Source organism: Onychomys torridus, chromosome 2, assembly GCF_903995425.1.
Source record: "Onychomys torridus chromosome 2, mOncTor1.1, whole genome shotgun sequence".
NCBI lineage: Eukaryota > Metazoa > Chordata > Mammalia > Rodentia > Cricetidae > Onychomys > Onychomys torridus.
Window position 1 is genome coordinate 56052519 of NC_050444.1, and position 18923 is coordinate 56071441.

At 38.6% G+C, this 18923-nt stretch overlaps 1 protein-coding gene across 1 annotated transcript; it reads right to left on the bottom strand.

The window, feature by feature from the left end:
- Positions 1-1411: 1411 nt before the first annotated feature.
- On the bottom strand, positions 1412-17539 carry Spaca1 (sperm acrosome associated 1). The gene is made up of 7 exons (XM_036177268.1): positions 17247-17539; positions 11363-11419; positions 9009-9110; positions 7921-8027; positions 6797-6932; positions 2174-2294; positions 1412-1648 (listed from the first exon to the last, which is right to left on the bottom strand). The coding sequence occupies exons 1-7, from the start codon at positions 17473-17475 to the stop codon at positions 1492-1494; spliced, it is 909 nt and encodes a 302-aa protein (XP_036033161.1). The 5' UTR covers positions 17476-17539; the 3' UTR covers positions 1412-1491.
- Positions 17540-18923: the final 1384 nt, after the last annotated feature.

An 18923-nucleotide genomic window follows, 5' to 3' on the forward strand; every position in this document is an offset into this window, starting at 1 on the left:
GCTACACATGTCAGTGTTTCAGCCTCAGGACAACCCAGAACTTTTGAATGTAGGCTAATGACTTACTGGTCAGCACTAAGCACACTGCTCTCTCTATTCACCAAAAGAGCTAAGAAGTACTGTCCTAGCACATGCCAGAGGCAAGCAGTGAGAAGTATCCCAAGAACAGCACTTTGCACAACTATTCTTGTTCAATAACTAAATTCTAATGGCCATGGAAATATAGTTGGATCTCACTGCCATTCTGGCTTTAAAAACAAGGATTGGTATAATTACTACTCAAGAATTTTTAGCCTCCTTACTAAAGGTGCAAGACCATACATACTCAGAAATAAGAACTGGAAGGTTGATTGTTGTTTAACATTTGTCTGAGGTAGGTATTACAAAATTGTCTTTTAGGAGATTACATGAAAACAATCTCTTTTCACTTAAGGTCTCCAATGGAATTCCCACAACAGATGAAAATCATTTTCTAACTAGTTGATCCTTTCTTCTTTCAGCTAAAACTGCCATGGAACAGAAATAAACAGGGTAACTTTATAATACACCTTTTCTGTCTGTTAGAGCAAAGTATGCCATAAATGCCATTTATAATGTCTTCTGTCCAGTGGATATCATAAACCCTAAAATAAAGCAATGAAGTTAGCACAGAATTCATCTAAACAGAGAAAAACAAAGTGTAGTCTTCAAAACAATTGCTGGAAAAGACTATTGTGTATAATTCTTAATGCTTTAGCATTTTGTTTGCTTAGCTGGCTGAATTGTGTCACAGTTGTTACAAAACAAGATGATTGTGTTCTTTTTATTGCCACCTGCGTACTGAGCACATGAGATACTTGTTAGTGGTCATTATCGTGTCTCTAAGTCACTGCTTCTGGGAGAAATACAGATGACTAAATTCATGCCATTTTCTCAGCCACCTCCAGGTCTTTGTTTAGTTCTCCCTTCTGTGCTTCCTCTACACAAACACAATCAAGGGACCTAATAACTGCTTTGAGCAGTGCTTAACATACAGTAGTTCCCAAGCCTTGGTTCTTACCACTGCTTCATGTTTTACAAATGTACATTACACACCCTGCAGAGATTATGAAGTGTGATTTACTTTACTGATTCAACCTAATTCTTCCAGGTTGGAGAAAGCTTACTTTCCAAGGAAATTTCTATATTATAGTTTTCTTATTTAGGGCAGAAAAGGCAAATGACCTCACAAGTGACCAAAGAGTTCAGAAACTATTTCTATATACATCTACATAAGTAACCTCAAGCTATTATCTGAAGCAATAAATACCAAGAACTAATTAAAAGGGAATTGGCAATTGTACAAAGAGCTGGACTGAATAAACAGCTCTTTCCCCACACTGCATTACCACCATTGAAATAAATTCAATCCAACATCATTGAAGTATTTCAGTTTTCAAATATATTTTATTTTTATAATAATGAATCTGATATTCTCTAATTGTCTTTGGTTTCTCATATATCATCCACACATCATTCATTCCATTCACTTAAGGCATCTTCTTCACGTGCAGCTATATCTGTTGGTGATTGGTCAAGAGAAGTCGAGTCTTTATACCTCATAGAACTCATCTCAGAATGTATCTCAGTACTTGAAGCTTTCGCCCCCCAGAATGATTTCACTGCAGCCCTGGCAGAAAAACCAAAGCAAAACACAGAGGCCACAGTTATAAAGAAAAAACAAACTAAATGAGGTGGATGCTTACATCTCCATTGTTCAGAAGTGCCTTTTATTCACAGTTCAGCTCCACTTGGCATAATCCATCTGCACTGTGACAATGAACCCTCAGATTTGCTGGGTGTAATACACATATAGGCTTTTTTCCCATTTAAGTGAATTGGGAGGCTACAATAGCCAAGTTTTAAAGCAGTGAGAGCTATGGTTAAGTGACAAAAGTATTCATTTCTTTTCTTTTCAAGCAATTGCCCTGTAAAACTGAAAAAGCACATCTGAAAGTTCTTCCATGGTTGCAAAGAATGTCAGGTTGTTGTTTTTAAAAGCATCCGTATTACAAGATAGGGTAGCCAGAAAGAAGATAGCATCAAGATAACTGAGGAGACACTGTGGGGCACCAATCTGGGCCTCATTGCAAATGGATGGGGACTGAGGAAGATGTCAATCAAAGGTTAAAGTGCATCCCAGCTATTCACCTACCAATTTATAATGATGAAGATCAATACGAAGATCACAAATATGCAGATAATGACTCCTATGGTCAGCACAAAAACTAAGACTGCATCAGTGTCTGGTCTGGTTGTTCTTCTCATTTGTAGTTCTAAAAGTAGAGAGACATATACAATGACTGCTACTGGAAAATCAGTGGGGAATGGCTATCTAAATGGACCACTATGTAAGTGTTATTTTGTGGAGCTAATGTTTTCCCCTTCTCTGAGACAAATAAGAGTCTGTGCTGGCAATAGGGTTGGGGTATACTTAGTTTCCTAACAAACTGAGAGAGAACATTTTCAACCTCACTATCCTGGCTATTGTTTCTTGGATTTCTCTCAGATTTCAGCCTGACTGTTCATTTTCCAAGTGGCTTATTTTGGTAAGCTGAAGTTTTCACTTTTGACACAGTGTGATTTACTCAGTGTTACTTTTTATGGTGATAGTTCTGAGTCATGGCTAAGAAACCTTGCCTATTACTGAATCATGAGGAGCTTCTCCTATTTCCTCTTTAAAGCTTTACAGACTTAAATTATATATGCTTAGGTTTATGATATAGCTCTGGTTTTTTAAATATAAGATTGGGATTGACAATCATTATTCTCCATACAATATTCACACACTGCTCCCAGGTCAGGCATTTCCTTTCTGCAAATAAGGTTGTTAAGAAGGCAGAGCTAGTCTACAGCATGTGTGATAGCATCACTATACTGTAAACTGGTGAAGAGAGCTATCTACAGTATGTATGATAGCATCACTAAAGAGCTGGTCTAGAGCATGTGTGTGTGTTAACATCACTACACTATAAACTGGTGAAGAGAGCTGGTCTACAGTGTGTATGATAGCATCACTATAGAGCTGGTCTAGAGCATCACTACACCATAAACTGGTGAAGAGAGCTGGTCTAGAGCATGTGTGATAGCATCACTACACTATAAACTAGTAAGGAGAGCTGATCTACAGCAGTGTGATAGTATCACTATACTGTAAACTGGTGAAGAAACAGCTTATACTTGTGTTATATATTTTGTGAATGTGCTAGCTTTCCTATGGTTCTTTTAGTCCCCAAATTCTACAACCACACAAAAATAATCCACAGAAAAGGGCTATCCAACTAAATATTATCTTCTACATGTAAGTAAGGGAGGTTTAATTATTTGTGTAAACTATGAGCTGACTATTTTAACATTTTAATTTACTACATTAAATGTACACTAACATTTAATGTACCACTCCATGAGAAGTGGTCTCCTGCATATCAGTCTCCTGGATTTGTTCCTATCCTCTTAATGCCATGGATTATAACCAGCTTTTCTCAGTAGTCATACAGTATAAATGCAATTTGGTAATCTCCCTTTAAACAGTCCTAAGCACAACTGCAAAGGTACATTTATATTTTTACTCCAATACTGTCAGATTAAGACAAATTTTAATGATTTTGGATTTATAAAAAGTGGGAGGTTTTTAAAACAGAGAGACAATGTTTAAGATTAAGTTCTGAAGAGAAATGCAAAATTAGTTTGTTTTATTCATTAGCACCCAATGTCAGCTAAGAGAGGATGGAGAGTAAAGAGTATGGGGATTTCCATTCTTGAGAAGAGCAGCAAGGACCATGTGGACTACTTGTATATCTAATTTTTTGAAGAAGGCTGAATTTACTCTTAAAATTTTCTAAGAAAATTTTTATTTTTATTATTTATTTATTTATTTATTTATTTGTTTGTATGTTTGTTTGTTTATTTATTTTTGGTTTTCTTGAGACAGGGTTTCCCTGTGTAGCTTTGCGCCTTTCCTGAAACTTTGGCTTTTCCTGATAGCCCAGGCTGGCCTCGAACTCACAGAAATCCACCTGCCTCTGCCTCCCGAGTGCTGGTATTAAAGGCATGCGCCACCACAGCCCGGCAGAAAATTTTTAATGAAATTAAAATTAATGAAAAATGGGTTGAATTTCAATACTTAATGTTTAGATAAATATAGCTTATGCATATATTATTTCTTATCACTATCATAAACTGGGTGACTTGGCAACAGCATAAATTTGCTTCATATTCTGAATCTATAAATAATAAAACCACTGGTGGTATTGGTGGGTCTCAGTTAGTCTTGTGAATGCTGGGAGAGGGGGCACTGTGTGACCTCCTCAGCTTCTGGTAGCTTCAGTCTGGATCTGCTCCCATGTGCCTGTCCCCCACCCTGCCTATTTCTCATTCCTCTTCCTCCTTCTTCCTTTATTCCCTCTTCTCTTCTCTTAATCCTCCTTCTTTTTCTTCTTTCCTTTCTCCTTCCACTGCCCAAAGTTCTCTTTATGTGGACACCAGTCATGATCTCATCTTAACTGATTACATCTTAAATGACCCCTTTTTCAAGTATATCTATAATCTAAGTACTAAGAACTTAGGACAGCAACATATCTTTTAGGAGCACAAAAGTTCCAAAACAATTCCATATTATAAAAGACAATAATTGTGAGTGAATACATGATATAGAAGTGAGAAAGAAAAAAATAGGAATGGGAATTTTTCCCCTCTCTCTCTGAGACGACATTTCTCTATATAGCCCTAGCTGTCCAGGAACTTACTATGTAGATCAGGCTAGCCTGGCACTCACAGATTTTGCTTGTCTCTGTGTTGGGATCCTCAAGTGCTGAGATTAAAGGCATACATCACTACATCTGGTAGAATTTTCCATTAGCTCCATTTATCCTCAAAACATTTCTTTTACATATTTGGTTATTCCAATACTGTAGGGTGTGGATATTTGTAATAACATTTGTTCGATGTCTGAACAAGCAAAATGATCTGTTGCACTGGTGAGCAACTTGCCATTTTTCAGAGAAACTAATGGGTCCTGAAATATTCTGAATGTATTTTCTTGTTTAACTGTGCCTGGACTAAGTGGCAGAGTGAGCTCTCCATCCCTGGGCTGCTACAGGACAAAAGTCAACCTAGTCTCAATAGTGGACAAGGATTTGGTGCCTGTGCTCTAACCCTTAGCTTACACATTAGCAGACAAATGTTCCTTTCTACTTGTGAAAATTGCTAACTACTGAAAGTTACCTATTAGGGGCCAGATGGTAAGGACTAAGCCCACAAAGGGCTAGACACCTATAATATCATCAACTACAGCTGGTTGAGAATGTTTATAAAGCCTGATGGTCCTCCAGTTGTCCAGTCTTCTTGTGCTTTTCTTAATAGTTACTTGCCAGTGAAATTATTTTTTTGATGATGTCTTAACATAGTGGTTATTAGCTTTTACCTTGAAGAGGTTTTGCAAGGTGCCATCTAAAAACACGTCAAGAAAGTTTAACTAGTAAACATTCATTTTTAAACCCTCTCCAAACCCCTTTGCAGCTTAGTTTCATTTTAGTATAGAACATTACATGGCCTGGTTCTCCAGAATGCAACAAAAGTTTTTTAGACTAAAATAGCTTCAAGAAAAGCACAGACCCCTTAAAGTTACCTATCACTTCTGGAAGGTTTATATATAAAGACAGTTCTCGGGCTGGAGAGATGGCTCAGAGGTTAAGAGCACCATCTGCTCTTCCAGAGGTCCCGAGTTCAATTCCCAGCAACCACATGGTGGCTCACAACCATCTGTAATGAGATCTGGTGCCCTCTTCTGTATACATAATAAATAAATAAAACTTTAAAATAAAAAGAAAATTTAAAAAAGACAGTTCTCTGAGAATAAGAGCTCTAGAATCTTTAATAATTTCATGGCAAATTTGGTTGTCAACTGACTACATCTGGAATCAACTAAAACCCAACACCTGTGAGGGATTTTTCTTGAGTGGATCATTTGAGAGGGAAGCTTCTGCTTTTGCCTGCTTGTCCTCTCTCTTGTTGGCAAGTTCATCTATCCTGCTGCTGGGGCATATTTTTGCTGGTACTAGAATCTACTTTGAGGCTCCAATTTAATCAGAAGATCAGCTGAGGCATCCAGCTTTACGGACTGAACAACTACTGGAATCTCGGCCTTCCACAGGGAAACAGCCATTTTTGAACTCCCAGGACAGCCAGGGCTACCTAGAGAAAGCCAATCTCAACACACACACACACACACACACACACACACACACACACACACACACACTTACTTCAAATGGATAACTTCTTAAGAGAAATACTCTGATTTTATTAGTCTTAATTATATTTTTTCTGCAATCACGCATGACAATCCATTTGTCTATCTTCACTTTTATAGTGGAAATAAATGCACCAATATATTTCAAGTTGAAGGTCTGAGTTTGTTTTTTTTTTAAGGTCAATTCTTTTGATTTAAAGATCCACTTAAGTATGTATATGGGTACTTTGCTTGCATGTATGTCAGCACACTGGAAGAGGGAATCACATCTCATTAGAGACTGTTGTGAGCCACCATGGGAGTATAGTGGATTGTATTCAGAACTTCTGGGAGAGCAACCAGTGCCCAGGACTGGCTTTTAAAGGAACACCTTCATTTGATAATTCATGGGCCAGCTCCATACAGATCTACTGAATCAGAAGCTCTGGGGTTCAGCTGGCAGAAATTTGTATTTTAAAAAGTCTATCAGGCAGTTTCCTGAAAGTAAGTTTGAGATATAAGCAAACCAAAACACGGCTGGATAATTACCATTTGTTGTATAGACTGTGAACTTAACAGATGCTATTATTTCATTATTATCCAGGGTGTCACACTCGAAAGCCATGGGATGAAGTTCTCTTTTTACTTCTAGGACTGCTGAATCATTTGCAAGTATAACAGGTTGCTATTAAAAACAAAACAAAAAACAAAAACAAAATGTATGAACAGTCTTGACTGGGTTCACTAATTGCGAATGGAGACAGTGAAAGACAAGCAGGACTGGCTGGATCATTGGCAAACACAATAAGTGACAGCATAAGGAGAAATCCCTCTAGCAAAAGGAGGATTGCTCACTCCCCCAGCCTAGTATGTAGTTGATTGTACATATATGACTTAGAATCAGATAATCTAGACTTCAACCCTGTTGACTATGGATAGTACGTCCTGTGCTAGATTTGTCAACTTTACACAAGTTAGGGGCATCTGGAAAAGGGGGATCTCAGTTGAGACAATGCCTCTATGGAACTGGCCTGTCGGCAAGTCTGTGGAACATTTTCTTGATTAATGATTGATGTGGAAGGGTCCAGACCACTGTGAGTAATGTCACCCCTAGGCAGGAGGTAGTCTTGGGATGTATAAGAAAGTAGGCTGGGCAACTCATGGAAAGCAAGTCTCCATGGTTCTGCACAGGTTCCTGAACTGGTTCCCCTCAGTGATGACCTGTCACTCAGAACTATTTCCTTCCCAGTTTGGTTTTGGTCAGTGTTTTCAAGTTTCTCTTCAGATCCTATAAATCTTTCACCTTTTATATTTTTTTAAGTTTATGGGATTGTTTTATGTCATCTAAGTGAACTCTTATCACTCAGTTGATATCTGGCATCTATAACATCTTTAATTAATGTTAACTATTATTTATCATGCCATGCCTAAATAAACCAGTAAGAATCTTAATGTGAAAACAGAATACATCATAAAATGTGTGAATTTAATTTATGATTATAGATGACCCTAAAACATATACTTTTAGTCTGACAAAAATTTAATTCCAATAATACAATAAAGTTGTATGATGTTTAACACCATTTTTCAAATTGCTTTCTTAAAATATCAGAACTAGGTATCAGATGTTATCAGCCACTAAAAACACCAGATTATACACAGTATTTACTTACTTGGTCTGCCTTTAGAAGCTTCCACATATATCTGAAACGATTTTCAGGAGATATATGAACACATGACAGTCTAACACTTTCAAGACTCTCAGAAATTGGTCTTCCCCCTAGGGGGAAAAAGAAAAATAAATAGACAAGTACCAATGGGCAGAAAATTGCTTTATCTGGCCATATTCCTTTTTTAATCAACAATTTTTAACTATATCATCAACTAATAATTTAATTATTTCATCCACCAGGAGACAGCACTATCAAGACACTGAGCATATACTATACACATATATCCACATCCATGTATATTATACATAATATGAGGGTTAGACTGGTTATGACAAGCCAAATTTCTAATCTCTCCAGTAAAATAAACATATCCAAAGTTATGAGATCTCCTGAAGACCCCAAGAAGACAACAGAAGACCAGGCTGGAGTCCAGGTCTCAGATCCTGTCTCCCTACAGTGGTAAATAACACCAGTGTAAGGAAAACTCTGTATTGTCTGGGGACCCTTTCTGATATGCCACAATGTTGTAAAAAGCCTCAGAAGTCAATTCGGACGCCAAGGACACTGAATCTTGTAATTTGGAGTCTGATTATAGAGAAGTCACCAAAAGAACCAGGTGAGGAGACACCAGGGCTCTTCATTGGAATGCAGAACAAGTGTGGAAGAGGAAAAGGCCTATCTCTTAGTGATATGTTACTTTGAACCTGGTAGTCTGCCTGTGGCTTCTAATTTAGGGTTGAGAAACCTCATTTAGAGACACTGCAATGTCAGAAAAGCATAATTTGATACGAACAGCTCCAAGTTCCAAATTTAAGGTTATCAATCTACAGATAAAATGTCAGGGCCACAACATCAGAAGTGTTTCACTCCAGGGCACAGTGAAGCCCTAGCATATCCACAGACTCTCCACACCACTGAAATGTAAATAGAATCAGGCTACTTAGAACTCTGACTGTCTGGAGAAGGGGTATTTCATTTTTTATTATCGCTTTTTATCAGTTGATTGTCTCCTTGTATTTAGCAGTAGGTTGAGGTTAAAGTTATTTCCCAGCATAAACCCTCCTTCAGATAATAGGGATTCAACTCACAGCCACAGTCTACAGGTCCACGGCATTCTTCCACACGAACAATACACTTGGATTCACCTCCAGGGCATCCATTGGTTAAAATAACTTCTCTGATACCAACACCTTTAGTTAAAGAAATGAGCAACTATTTAAATAAAAGTAACTGCAAAGGGTTGTTCTTCCCACTCAAGTCTGTATTTTCTTGAGTTTAGTTTTGTTGTGAGAATGTTCTCTTAATTTTGGAAATTACATCCCTAAATTCAGTACAATTACATGTAGAGCTTTTGTAGACTATATACTCTGGTTATTTCTTAAAACAGTGGTTCCCCAAGAAAGTTTCATAAGATACAGATTGCTATTCCCATTAGAAAAAGGATTCTATGCTCACATCCACATTTTAAAATGTTATAATAAAGCAAAAAGGATCTCTTCAGTATGGAAGCTTTTTGAAACTTAATATGCTAATAAATATACTACCATGCATAATTTTTACTGACTAAAATATAAAATTTTTACATTTCAATATCTTTGAAATCAGAACTCATATGTAATTGTACATGTTTTAAATTGATAGAATTTTCCTATCAAGAGTACAAAAATATTCTTCCTACAACCTATAAAATCAGATATGATATAATACATAGGATTACACAAATGTATTTGATCATGGAACTTTTCAGGGTTGGGGTTGGAGATTTTGGAAGAAATTCAAAAATCATATTTTACCATAGAATATGCTTTTAAATTTCTGTATTGATAAAGTCTATGTATTATGTATAGATGTGATAAACTATTAACTATACTTCTATTTTCAACGTGATACTCTTTCTGAAACTGTCACATATTTTTCAGCAAGAAATCAAATCATTATTAGCTGATCCTTGAGTGTCACTGGTTTCTAATCCCGTCCTATGAGTTGTGTAACAGTCTAGGCGAAGTCTGCCTTCAGCTTCCCTGCTGGATTCCCCTTTTCAGCCCCTAATAAGGTGGTAATCATAAGCCCATTCCAAGGAAAGGAAAAGCTGAAGATGACAGGTGGCTTACAAACTTAAGAGTGCATGCAAGTCACCCAGAGAGCTTTCTAAAATGCAAATGCTGACCCAGTCTTGAAAAAGTCTGCACTCCTCTATTTCCAACAAGTTCCTTGAGGATGCTACACTTCTGAGGGCTAAGAAAGTGGACCCCCACAAGATCAGGAGAAAGAATGTTGGAAGATTACTGGAGTTGTTATAAAAAGAACTCTACTGTGGAAAATTCTCACCACCAACAAAAGACGACTAAATACTCTCAAGCTGGTAAACAAAGATTCCTGTCATTTGGGCTGTCATTACAAAGCCAAGGCTAGAACTCCATTTTAAGCTAATTATTAAAAAGTGCCTGCCAGGAACTGGGAGTATGACTGTGGGGAGTACTACTGCCTTCTGGGCATGGGGTTTTAGTTTGGGGTATTGAAAATGTTCCACAGCTACGGCTGATAGAGTGTTAGGCCACAATACCTGAAAGTGGTTAAATAGTAACTTACATGTTATGTATATTTTAGCACTCACATAAAAAACTGTCAGTTTTTGTAATCCTTTGACAAAACCTTGACCTAAAAAGAAGCCTGATATACATGTATACAGACTAGAATCTCATCACTGTCACGTTTCCAAGTTAGGATAAACAATGTCATTCGTTAATTATCTAATGTCTTCTCATCATGCTGATTCCCAGCAATGGTTACAGAAACCAAGGGACTTCCAGCACTAGCAAGATCAGCTTCCTTGTGAACTGATCAGAACTTCAAATCCTTAGGCCTCCCCATAGCCCTAGGTTGTTACAAAGTCTGGGTTAGCCTAGCAATTATAACATACTTAGGGTAACTCTTTAAGAACCAGTGGGCTCTATAGCACATGTAGCCTCAGTCCTAATCCTACATAAGAGATTTTGTTTAAAATCTCTATTCATGAAATGGACAATGATACGTTCTTTCACCATTATTCACCTTACAAAGCTAACACTTCTTTTCTCCAAAATATAATACAAGATAGAGAAATGGAATATTTGTAATAGTCTACTGCAAATAAGCCTATTTCTTGGCAGGTTTGCCAAAGTAGTGTGGGAAGGCATCTGTTAGATGCACTGAAGATCTCTCCTATTTGAACATCTGTGAAGCAGAATTTTAGTTTAGTGAAGATAGTTTATATGCAAAAATATCCCAAACCTGAAAATATACCTTTTGAAGCAATTACCTAGTGTTGTGCATAAATTATGGTAGTAGGCATAGAAAGCAATGAGAGATGAAGAAAGTATAAGTAATACAGAAATCACGAATAATTGACATTTTATCTTGGTAGAAATCATTTCAGGTTATTCCTTTGGTCTATGGTACTTACCACATGTGACTGTGCACATTCCAAATTCTACTTCTTTGACTATTGTTCTGTTCTGAACTAAACATAAAGTTAAAAAAAAAATGTTATTTAACCATATGAAAACTTTTATAAGTATATCTTAGTTGGGAGGTGAAAGGTACAAGTAATTGTCATATGGACAACAGAGGATTTCTTAAATGTTCTATTGAAACCAGGAAGGCAAAGTTGCTCCTCACAAAAACACAGCTATCATCATTTTAAATCAAGAAGCCTACTACTTTAAGGACATTCATTAAGTTAGAAATAACTCAAGGTTTGTTTTTGAATCTCATATATAACACAAGCCTTTTCTTTTTAACTAGCTCATACACAGTGAATTAAATCCCAGCTTAAAATGTATAATAAAACACACACACACAACAGTCTTGGAACTTTAGGAACCATTTTAAAATATTCTCTATTTTCTATAAGGAAAGAAAAAGAAATAAAACAGTATAAAACAATTTACATCCCCAAATAAGTCTTCATACCAACTATACATCAAAATTATAAAAGTTATAAATAGATTTCATTCATTCACTTTGCAGGTTTGGATGGCAGATTTCAATGTTTCTAAGAAACCATTCCATTGTTTTATTCAGCAGGATAATCTATATTCCATGCACTTATGTAAGTGTTTGAGTATCTAATTATTTGAGAATCTTAGTAATCTTAGTTCTCAATCACATTTTCCTTTGACTTTCCTTTTGTGATTTGGGAGTTTATTTTGGGGACAGGATCTTGCTACACAGCACAGAGTGGCCTTGAACTCAATGGTCCTCTTATCTCAGCTTCTCTAGGATTACAAGTATGAGCTACCATGCTAGGACAACATTTCCTTTTTTCCCCTAATCATTAGCCTGTGTTTCTATAGCTGCAACATGTAACCAAGTCTTCAAAAACACAGATTACGACTCAAATCTCAACAGAAAAAATACCCGATGCACTGCTAAAGGAGAATGTTGAAAGGCACTGATCTCTAAGCACCAAATCACACAGAAAGTTCATCCAACTTGAAGTCCAAAACACTGCTTCTGCCACGAATTTGCTGTTTGGATTTGAGTGAAGCAACTCAATTTTGCCAGACCTAGTTAACCCTTTGTAAAAATTGCAAAACCTATCTTACTTGATATTTAAAATGGAATAAAATGGTGTATGAAAACATTCTATAAACTGCTTATGACTGTGTACCCACTTCAGATACAATAGTTAACTCCATTCAAACTCATTTTGTAGTTATTAATTTCATACTCTAATTTTTCCCATTTTCAATTTGTAAAACATTAATAGTTTCACAAACACTTTGTGCTGTATTTACAATCAAATACAGTATTGTGAATGCAGAGCAGGTATACAATACATATAATTAAATCAATATTGACTTTGTTAAATGATTTGAACTAACATAATGATCAATTTGAATTGACATTTTAATACTTGGAATGCTTGAATACTTTCAGTTGGCATATTATGAGTCATAAGCTAAAAACTGGACCCTGAGCATAAAAACATGTATAAGAGAATGCCTACTGGACCACTTACAAACCATCAGTCAGTCAGCTCTATTATTTACTACCTCTGCTACTCTGAGAAAATTGGTAGTTCCTTCTCACTTGAGTTGCCTCAGAGAGGGAAAAGAAGGACAAGGAGATGGAACCAGAAAATTTCCAAAGATTCTTTCAACTTCAGTATTTATGATCTACTGAGTTTTCACTGGGTCAATCGGTCACTTTATAAAACCGTAAATCCTACAATGGCGGGTCAAGAAAGTGATATATATCTGGACTTCCATGTGGCATTTGTCAACGTTTCCTATTATGTAACAATGTATCAAATGAAAAATAGTCTGGCATCAGTTCATCAGGAAGTGCTAATTAGCTGGTTGGTGTCAATGCAGAAGTAATAATGTGTCAAAGGTCTGTGTCTTCCTCAGCATTTTATTAATAACCTGTAAAAGGAACCTTGATAATATGCAGACTGAATCAGGGGTCCTGAAAATATGCCTGATGATAAATTTGGATTTAAAGTGGCAAATCAACCAAATCTAACAAAATGAAACCTCAGATGAAATTAAAGTCCTATAGGCTGAAACCTCAACTGTCCAAAAATATTGTGTGGTGTGTCATGAGAGAAGAAAAAGTAAAAACCTCCACAAGCTCAACAGTGAATCAAAAGGAGGCTAGAATATGGTAAGGATGCCTAAAGCACCCCAGAGCCTCGCCCACACCCAGCTTGTGGCAATCATCCTGCTGCACAGTATGACCAGTGGCACACAACATCAGGGTACAACTAGAACCCCAAAACTGTTTCTCTGGGGGGGGGGGTGAGTTTGTAAGGTTGATATTTCAGGACTTTTATTCTTTCTTAGGTTGAAGGACATATTTTTTACTTTATTTTTATTGCACTACTGGGTATTAATCTAGGGTCTCAATTATGCTAGGTGAGTGTTCCACCCTGAGCCATATCCTCCCCTTGCTCATCACTCTGATTTTGAGACAGGTTTGAGACAGGTTTCTTTCTTTCTTTCTTTCTTTCTTTCTTTCTTTCTTTCTTTCTTTCTTTCTTTCTTTCTTTCTTTCTCTTTCTTTCTTCCTTCCTTCCTTCCTTCCCTCCCTCCCTTTCTCCCTGCCCCCCTTCTCCTCTCTCTCTCTCTCTCTCTCTCTCTCTCTCTCTCTCTCTCTCTCTCTCTTTCTGGTTTTTCAAGACAGGGTTTCTTTGTGTAATAGTCTTGGTTGTCCTGGAACTTGCTTTGTAGGTTTTTGTAGACTAGGCTGGCTTTAAACTCACAGAGATCTGCCTGCTTCTGCCTCTTGAGTGCTGGGATTAAGGGCATGTGCCACCAATGCCCCAGCTGAAACAGGGTGGTTTTTTTTGTTGTTGTTTGTTTGTTTTAAGTTACCTGGCTGGGCATAGGGCTTGGATTCACTTTGTATGCTAAGTTGGCCTTGAATTTACAATATTCTTGCCTCAGCCTCAGCTGGAATATAGTCCTATGCCACCATGATCAACCACAATAGTAGTTTAATAGAGTAAAACTGATTTTATAATTCACTATGTATGTCTCCTGGGCTCTTTAATAAGCCTAAGCATACTGTTACAGAATGTTTATATTTTAAAAGATATATAAGGCACAGAAAGGAGGACATAAGTTAATCAAACATATTCTGTTGTTTCTTTTATCTTGAAATACTGTTATTCATCATTGTCACCAATATTTCCAACTATATTTTAAAAACTACAATTATCAAATTGATGCCTGATTGCAACTGTCTAGAATGATGAGCAGTTATGAAAGAAACTGCAGCTCTGAGGTCACTATGTCCTTCCATCTCTCCAGCTTCTCTTCATTCACTACTTTGCACTAGCTTTAAGGAACATGGGACATGTGTCTAGAGGTATACTCCTATGCAGTCTGTTTCTAGTGAACAGTTAGCAGAGTTCATCAGAAATGAACAAAGCTGGGTTTTGACAACTTGGTTTTTTGTTTTGCACTGTTTGTTTTTTGTTAATGATGGTCAGGGAGAAAATGGACAGGTAAAATTTTTACAATTAGTAAACAATGATAAACAGAGACAGTTTAAAGGGAAAACAATTAGTTACATAATCAAAACCTCAGTGACACATGTCATTGTGGATGAATAGTCTGAATTTTCTCTAACTTAATCAGTAGACATGGAGCTTTTTGAAGATGAAGAGAGCATACAGTATATCTTCCAAGAGAAAGGGTTTTCTTCTGAAATATCCTGCTACAAAAACCTGCATCATCTTGTTTTCCTAAAATCACAAGGACAGTATTCTTTCCTTTTTCATGTTTATACATCAAATTAACTTGACAGGATTTGTAAGTGGATAAATCATGACAGCAATTCTCTATGTGGGGACTCAAAGAAAATAGATGATGTTGACATAATAAAACTCGTTGACTAATCTTCCAATTGTTTACAGATCTAAAACTGTAAATGCTTTGCAGTTATGCAGCAAAAACAGCATTCTCTCCAAAGAAATGTGTGCCTTTCATATTTTTCAGAAGTATTATGTTTTGACAATAGGGCAAAAAGAATCACAATAGTGATGAACTAGACTCTATTAGAGATGCTGCAATTGAATTTACATGATGGCTACATTCTAGCTTCATGTTTAACAGTTGAGAATTTAGGTGCATTCAAATTATTTGCCCAGTTTATGAGTGTGTATAGCTTCAGAGGTAGGGCATCTAAAAATCAGGGCATTAAAAGATTGAAATTTCTACTGAAGCTTCTCACAAAGTGTTAATGTTTTTGTCAGCCCAGCCCTTATTTTTGTTGACTATCAGGAAGCAGACTTTAAAGTTAAAAAAAAAAAAAAAAAAAAAAAAAAGAAAAAAATACACTAGCCAGTAAATGATGAAAAAAGAAAGAGAGAGAGAGAGAGAGAGAGAGAGAGAGAGAGAAAGAAAGAAAGAAGAAAGAAATTTTTGCAGATCCACTAAGCAGCAAGGATCATGCAAATTTACCAAGGTTCTGAAATGTTTATATATGTCACCTCTGTTTACAGTTCCGGGCTCTTAGTCTACCCAGGAAAAATCACTTAGGCATGAAACTATACATCTAAAATTGCAGAGGACACATGACTTCTCACAAAGTAGAAACTGGAGCTCTATGAGAATAAGTGCACTTAACTTTTGAATTTGAATGTAAGAAATTATAAATCCATCACTAGGGGTTCACCTCAACATTATTTGGCACTTTACAGCTAGAATTTTCCAAGTTTAATAATAAAGTTGTTCAAAGAATAGAAGCAATGCTTAGGACATAGTCTCTTCTACAGTCCTTTCTTTCTCCCACTTCCAAAGTCAAGGAGCTCTTCAAGGTCTCTGTAATGTTGGATCCCCAATAACTACAGACAGTCAATTTCATTCTGATGTGCAGAGTCACTGTCATCAGGGTATAAAAGGATGGCAGGTGCAGCACCAATGCTATATGTATAGATTGAGAAGACACAAGAAAAACAAAGATGCCAAGACATTGTCTGCTGGGCCATTTATGGGGGGAGGCAATCACCCTCCTTTAGAAGTCTGCCAACTTGCCACTGACCTACCAGCGTGTGAGTTACTGATGCATATGGATACCTGTTTGTAAGGTTCTACTGCTTACTGAGCCAGGAGTATAAGCCATGTGTATGAACCAGACACAGGTTTGTTTCAGTCTCCTTTGTGTTAACACATCAGGCAGCGACGTCAGTACTTGGATCCTTCTGTTTTCTACTCCCTCGGTCCTTTGAAGGACAAACAGTACACAGCCTGCTGTCAGGGTGCTGAGGGCCGCACCAAGATCATAGGAGCTTGGGGACAGCTTTGTCAGCATGTTCATTTAGATCTGTCACAGTAAAAGGAACCCTGACTTCCCTTGAGTTCCCATCTCAAGAATGGGAAAGGAAGAGGAAGGCAAGCATTTTGGAAATTTAAAAAATGCAACAACAACACCACCACCAACAACAACAAAAACAACCTACTATGGGAAGATTACTGCAGAGTAAAACAACAAGCACACACACACACACACACACACACACACACACACACACACACACGTGATTTCCCATGGTGAGAGGAGGGTACCTCATTTCTTAAAAACGTGATTTCCTTCTCCAAAGTAACACTTGCAAGTCTTTCTAGAGCAATTTCAATAGTCGTGCTCATTTTCCTGGAGCCCTAGACATTAGGACCTTGTGTTACAAAGGCTAGAGATGCACAAAGTGGGTAAAACTCGGGGCTGATGTGTATGCCAGAGGACTCTATAGAAGGCGACACTGGTAGTTCTTGTCTGAGGAAAGGGTGGGCTTCTGCCCTCTTGGGGGGGCCTCACGTGCCAGGAGCCACCGCCCTCACCCTCTTCCGGGGCCTCGGCCTCGGCCGAGGGCTCATTCTCCGGCACTTCGGCGTCGTTGTCGGTGTCCTCGTCCACCTCGCCTTCACTGTCGCCCTCGTGGCCCATGCCGGGCTCCTGGACCGCGGCGACGGTGACATTGGCGGCCCGCGAGGCCTGCAGGCCCACCAGGAGCAGCCAGGCGACGGCCAGCAGCAGCCCGGCAGGCCAGCCCGCGCCCCCGGCGCGCATGCTTCTGGGCCTCACGGCCGCCCAACGCACAGTCGCAGCCCAGGCTCCGGAGGAGAGGCGCTTCGAACAGCGGTCACGAGGCGCCGCGCTGCGAAGCCCAGCCTGCCTGGTGACCATTGAGGCGTCATCGCGCGTCACCCCGTTCGAGACCGGGACCACCGGAGCCGCAGCTGGGCCGAGAACCGAGCAAGAACGCGCGTCGGGGCGGGGGAGGGGTTCGCAGGAAGGGCTCCCGGGCGCCTGGGGGGAAAGGGCGGGGCTTCCGGCGCCACTTCCGGTCTCTCCTTTCTCCCTGAGCAAGCCTGTGTGGACCTTCATCCTTGCTCTCTGTGCTGCAGCTACCTGTTCCTGATGTCAGATGGCTGGATTGCTTTATTTATCTGGTCGCCCACCGAAGACCTGGGACCTCTTGCTTCCCTCCTTCCAAGACATTGCGGTTTTTGTTTTTGTTTTTGTTTTTTCTTTGTATTTCCTAGGCTTGGGTGTTCAGAGCTAGACTCTACCCACACTAAAGGGGACTTGGTTTCAAAATTGCCTGTCCTTAACATCCTTAAATTGGACTCGTTGCCGTCTTTTTAAGTATGAGGCATCGGGGATCCACAGCTGCAGGTGGGACTGATCTGCAAAGCATGCACGGGAGCACTTGTTGAGAATTTTCTGGTTGCTGCTCAACCATGCGTTTACCTTTTTAACACTGTGCAGCCTTGCCAGCTCCACATGGGGCTTCTAAGCACTAGACTGGGGCAGGACAGGGAAACGGTTAAATTGTCAGCTTTTTTCCCCATTGTATTTTTGGACACTTACATTTGGAATGTGGGGTTCAACTTTCAGGGAGATTCTTGAGTCCTGTTGTCAAAAATCAGCTCTCCCCCAGGTTTGATTTGGGAAACAGCATCAGATGGCTGTGCAAGAGGTCAGTGATCAGACCCAGAAGAGGGTACTGTCACAAATAGTCCACAGATCCCTATACTGATTTAAACTAAGAATCTGCCCTGCTAGTCATGTTTTTTTTTTTTCCCTAAAGTTGAGTCAGACTGTAAGCCAAAACTATTAGCTTACTATTTCTACTTGAATCAGTAGATCTTAGAGCTTGTAGTTTCCCACTACCACATTCAACATGCACTTTTATGTCACAGGAGTGAAGAGTGAAGTTCAAGTGCATTCCTTGTATTGGTGATGTTTTCTCTGGTCTTTAATTCACATTTCTTCCCTGGCAATAGAAACATAAGGATTTTGAGTCAGAAAGAAACTTAGAAATCACCATATTCTGAGTCCCTCATTATTAGGCCAGGAGATGAATAACTGGACAGATTAAGTGATAAGCTCAAGACCAACTGGAGAAACTGGGTCTCACAAGCAGAGCTCTGAAATGTGTAGTGATTCCTGTAATTCCGAGTTAACAATGAAGATGTATTTAGTGCAGGGCTAGAAACTGGGAGTTCAATGAC